Source organism: Stegastes partitus, unplaced genomic scaffold (genome assembly GCF_000690725.1).
Source record: "Stegastes partitus isolate 25-593 unplaced genomic scaffold, Stegastes_partitus-1.0.2 Scaffold2500, whole genome shotgun sequence".
NCBI classification, from domain to species: domain Eukaryota; kingdom Metazoa; phylum Chordata; class Actinopteri; family Pomacentridae; genus Stegastes; species Stegastes partitus.
In genome coordinates, this window is record NW_007580231.1 from 1 (window position 1) to 5,309 (window position 5,309).

At 43.1% G+C, this 5,309-nt stretch overlaps 1 protein-coding gene across 1 annotated transcript; it reads left to right on the forward strand.

Annotated features, from left to right (window-relative positions):
* Window positions 1–843: 843 nt before the first annotated feature.
* Window positions 844–3,822, forward strand: LOC103375201 (serine incorporator 3-like; the record flags this gene model as incomplete). Its single annotated transcript, XM_008305416.1, has 4 exons — window positions 844–934; window positions 1,293–1,494; window positions 1,794–2,021; window positions 2,254–3,822. Coding segments are annotated over 4 exons (657 nt in total), but the record flags the coding sequence as incomplete, so codon positions are not given.
* Between the last annotated feature and the right edge of the window lie 1,487 nt (window positions 3,823–5,309).

Genomic DNA, 5,309 nt, shown 5'->3' on the forward strand with positions numbered 1-5,309 from the left:
CCCCCCACTTTGGCATTTGGAGGGTTAATGTAAGCTGTAAACTCACAAAACAAATGTGGTGTGAAATGTTTCTGATGCTGAAACTAACATAACTTCAAACTTAGGTTCCTGTTAATGGTTCTGTTAGACCCGATTCTTTAGTTGGAAGCCCAAGAACAAGCCGGAGAAATCTTCAGTTCTCAGTTGAGTTTCATTTATTTCGGTCACAGGTAAAGTGAGGCAGCGCTGGAATTCAGAGGGACAGAGAGGAATCTCATGTCCAGCTGAACTGAGGTTTTTCGGTTCCAGGTTCCAGATATCTTCTTGGGCCGGGCCTGCCCCCAACATAGATAAGACTTGTGCGCTACCGAGTTTAACTGGGCAGTTACCAATGGCGTGGACAGGCACACCTCTTCTGCGCTCTGTCCACGTCCTTGAAATGTGGTGAGCAGCATGTGTGGATGTTGTTGGTACGGCGTGTAGCTAAAGCAACAATCCTATCTGATAGAACAGAGGAGCTTCTGCTGTCTCCAAGTGTGTGAACCGGTTCTCACCGGCCACGTTATCTTCAAGGACACAAGCTGTTCTCAGTAGGAAAACACAAAACAGAATCATAGGCTCAGTGCAAAATACAGATTCAGAACACATAATAGCTCCAAACATACTTAATTACAACAGTTCGCCTGCAGCTTATGTTACAATCAAGCAGTCAAACATCTGAACATCGCTGGCTTTCAGCAGCCATCAGTGGCTACAGCTGTGATGTTTTAATCGTCCAGTCATCGTGTTCAGGTTAATCTCTCAGACAAAGTAAATGGACGTTAATGTTTAGGATTCTGACGTTTCTGAATCTTTACCTTCCAGGAGTCTCAGCCTCGGTCGGGTCTGCTCCAGTCCTCCATCATCACCCTGTACACCATGTTCCTGACCTGGTCTGCCATGACTAATGAGCCTGGTGAGAACATTCCTGTAGACTAAACCCTCATTTTTATGCACTTTTGTTGTCATTTAAAAGAAATTGTGTCATAATATGATGAGTCGCTGCCTTAATTAGTTGTGTCTTTGGCTCTTCTGTTGGCAATTCATGGTGTGTGTTGCACTTAAGGCAGCACAACATCCTGAAGTTAATTGATTCCTCCACAGAGGAAGCTTTACTGTCATGGTTGAAGTAACGTTTTCAAGCTCATTTCATGGAACTGGTGACCTGTGCTTCCACAAGTTCTTTCCCACGAGCATGTCTGCAAACACTGATTAGTGTGTGTCACCGTCTCTACACACACTGAGCTGTTGTTTCTCTTTTCTTTTACCCTCAGACCGAGCATGCAACCCCAGTCTGCTGGCCATCTTCCAGCAGATCACAGCTCCCACGCTGGCTCCTCTGGAGGTCGAGAACCAGACAGCCGTGGTGATCATCGGCACAGAGGAGCCCAACATGACGTCTCCGTACCTGCAGTGGTGGGACGCACAGAGCATCGTGGGGCTCATTATATTTGTGCTGTGCATCCTTTACTCCAGGTAGAACTACTGCCAGCGTGTCACATGTGGGTCATTCCACCTCAATTCTGTTGGAAGTTTTTGCATCGTTTCCTTTGCGCCAATCTGTGAATCAGTGTTTGAAGTACCATAACTTAAGAAATGATGTTTATGGTACCACTTTACATGAAATCATTTGAAGCTCTATGAGTGGGAAAACCAGGATTTTTCTTCTCACCCAGTAACACTTTTACTACTGGAGTGGTTTCATCTATCGTACCTGCTCAATGACTGTCCTAATATTTGCCATAAATTGCCACTTGTCTCTGTTTTGCCCACAGCATCCGTTCATCCAGCACCAGCCAGGTGAACAAGCTGACGATGGCCTCCAAAGACTCGTCCATCCTCGCCGAGGGCGGCAGCAGCGCCGACCTGTCAGAGGAGTCGACGGGGCCGAGACGAGTGGAGGACAACGAGCGGGACATGGTCCAGTACAGCTACTCGTTCTTCCACTTGATGCTCTTCTTGGGTTGCCTCTACATCATGATGACTCTCACCAACTGGTACAGGTCAGTGAACCCCTTCGCTCTCAGCACAGGATCTACGCGTCCAGCTGCTTGACAGAAACTGAGAAGAAACTACTAAATGACAATCTGTTGCTATTGTCCCAAACCAAACACGGAGGTCTGTCGTATCCAGCTGGACGAGGAAATGTAGCTGCAACTTGAGGAATGATTATCCATTTTTTTCAAATTGATGATGACTTAAGTTCTTTTTGTGTCGTGTTTTGTCTCCTGACAGCCCTGAAGCAGACTACACCGTCACCAGCAAGTGGCCAGCAGTGTGGGTGAAGATCACCTCCAGCTGGGTGTGTTTGGCCCTGTACGTCTGGACCCTGGTGGCCCCCATGGTCCTCACCAACCGGGACTTCAGCTGATCGGCGACGCCATGCCGATCCGCTGCATTTTTCATATATATATATACAAACTCCAACCATATTGCCTACATCTTACTGTCAAGATGGACTCGTGTTTTCTACTTTTAGCTGGAATGTCATTATTTCTGATTAAATGAAGTAAAAGAATTAGATCTGGTTCAGTGGTGCCATAAGAGCTGCTTCAAGTGCAGGTACTCAGAAGCACAAACAATCTATTATACTGTAGCTCAAACATGCTGGTTGTTGATTGTGTATTTTTATGAATTCCAAATCAAAAACTAGTTCAAAAAAATCAAGCTATTCTTGCATTTATTATTACTATTACACACCAAACAAACCACAAATGAAAATTGCTTAATTGTTGCACTGCTTCAAAATACACATACTCCAGAATGTCAGCATTACAGCCGTCCTCATGTCAGTCTGACAGATGATGTAGTTTTCTGTTATGAGCTCCGATGCCTTATATGTGTGTGTAAAATGTCTGGAGTATACGGAGAGTAACCAAAGTACATGAGTGTAATGAACCACAATATGACCTAAAGTCAGCTTAAGTTTCTGCCAAATGATTATGGACCAGGATGTTTAATGTAAAGAGGTCTTTAAATGACATTGTTAGGTGGTAAAATGGATCCACACAGTATCAGAACTGCACTGAACAGGCAAAATAGCATATGGATAAAGCTAAAACAGTGATGATTTCATTCTTGTCTGAGCACCTTTATATGACTCCATCTAGTGGGGAGTAGCTAGTATTTATTATTTTATTCTTCTTCTAAAGAATGTCCTCTCTTTTCATCCAACAATAAGTTGTTTTATAAGAACTGTCAGAGTTACCGGAACGATTCAGTATGTTGGAAAACATGAATTAAACCATGTTTATACGACACAAGCACGGACCAAATGCCTTGTAAGCCAAACTGATTTACTGTGTGTGATGAGCAGGTTGTGAGTTCTCAGCAGAGTTTCTGTTGAACTGTTTTCACTTTTGCTTTGACTCAGGTTTAACGACAGAGATCCATCGTGCAATGTCACGTTGCAAGTACATAATTAGGAGCAACAGAAGCCTCACACAAAGAACAAAGATGAAATGATCCTAATACTCCACTCAGTTCTCGGGGCTTTTCACATTTGTTGGGTTTCTCTACTATGACAGAGAACCCCAACAAATCTCCCTATAAGCAGGAAAAAGCCTCAAAAAGCAGAGCAGAACCAGGCCCGGGGAGGGCGGCCGCCAGCCAGAGAAACAAAACTAAATAACATGATAATAATATGAGATATTTGTATGACAAAAATCCTCAAATCATATTTGGTTTTCCACTTGTTTGTGTGTTATTTAGCAAAGCAGTGTGGCTTCATGTTGAATGTTGAACCTCTGCTGTGACTGACTGCAAATACTGTATGTGACTGAATAAAGGCAGATTTACAGCCGAGCTTTTGTCGTCATGTCTCTGTTTGTGTCATGAGGACTAACTGGAGGAAACATGCTCTCAAGTTTTTCCACTTTTTTTTTTTCAATGTTTTATCAGTATGAATGTCATGTTAACATCTCATCCCCACTCTCACCCCGACCAGTCCAGACAGATGGCCGCCTTCCCTGAACCTGGTGCTGTCCAAGATTTTTATTTTTTAGTTCCTTTGCACTGTCGCCTGCTGTTTGCTCAAAGGGAATCCAAAGAGAGCTTTGGATTGTTGGGTTCTCTGTTTATAACTTCACCTTACTATGATAGGTGCTATGAGATGAGAGCTTGGCACTATTTAAATAAGACTGAGTTGAACTGGATGAATGCTGCCAAATTGAGAAACTTTTCACACAGATTCGTAAAAGTGATCCTGTAGGAAATATACTAGTCATAAATCCAATGATCTCCAAAATTATAGATGGATGTATTTAGAGCGGTAATGATAAATGTGACGGCCACACAGATGGAATAAACTTAAACAGAACACCTGGAAAATTCAAATAGATCAAAAGTGTTACATCAAATTCAAAACAGGCATTTATTTTTCAGAACGTAGTAAGTTTCAAAATGGTTTGAACGTTTAATTTATCATATTTATGGTTTAAAATGCTTCTATTTACATATAACACAGTGTCTCAACCTTTAGAACCAAGTGTGGCTGAGGATCCTGTTAACCATGAAAGGTCTCTGTTCTCCTTTTTTTAAATCCTGAAGCAAAACTTCACATTAGACTGCAGCAGGTTCACAATAACGACAGGTGACACGAAACAAAACCGTCACAACCATCTACCTGTTGCACATTTTTGTAGGTAGAACTGCAGACTTAAAATCCACAGGTGAGCAGAGTGAGGACATCGTCAGCTGTCTGTCAGGTTGTGCAGCATAAAGAATCTCTCCTCAGGCTCCCTCTGAGCGCTGTGCACCACCCGGCAGCTGAACCTGGAGCCCTGCTCGTCCTTGTTGGGAGTCAGTTTGAGAAAGCTGAACATGGAGTAGAGGCCGTCGATGTTCAGGCTGGGAGGAGTGTTGAAGACACCGGAGAGAAGCGCCTCTCCATCTTTAGTCCACGTCACCGACACGTCTTCAGGACAGAAGCCTTTGATGCACAGGTGCAGCGTCATCTCTTCATTCACCAGAGGACACGGAGGGTCGCATTCGATGAACATCACAGTCGGAGGAGTTCCTGTGTGGACAGAGAGACACAATAAAGCATTAAAGAGGTTAGAGGATGTTCAGCATTTTGATACCATTAAATGGTTCATGCATTTTTACATATTGATGTAGAAGGAATAGAAGAATCTCCCTCATGTTGCGTCTTCAGGGACAAACTACACAAGAAGTGGAGTCTTAATCTTGACAAACAGGAACAGAAGCCTGACTTTTCATTTTAGTTAAGTTTAGAGCTGCAAAGCATGAACTGAAAATCTAACAAAAAAATTAAAACAATGGAAAAATGA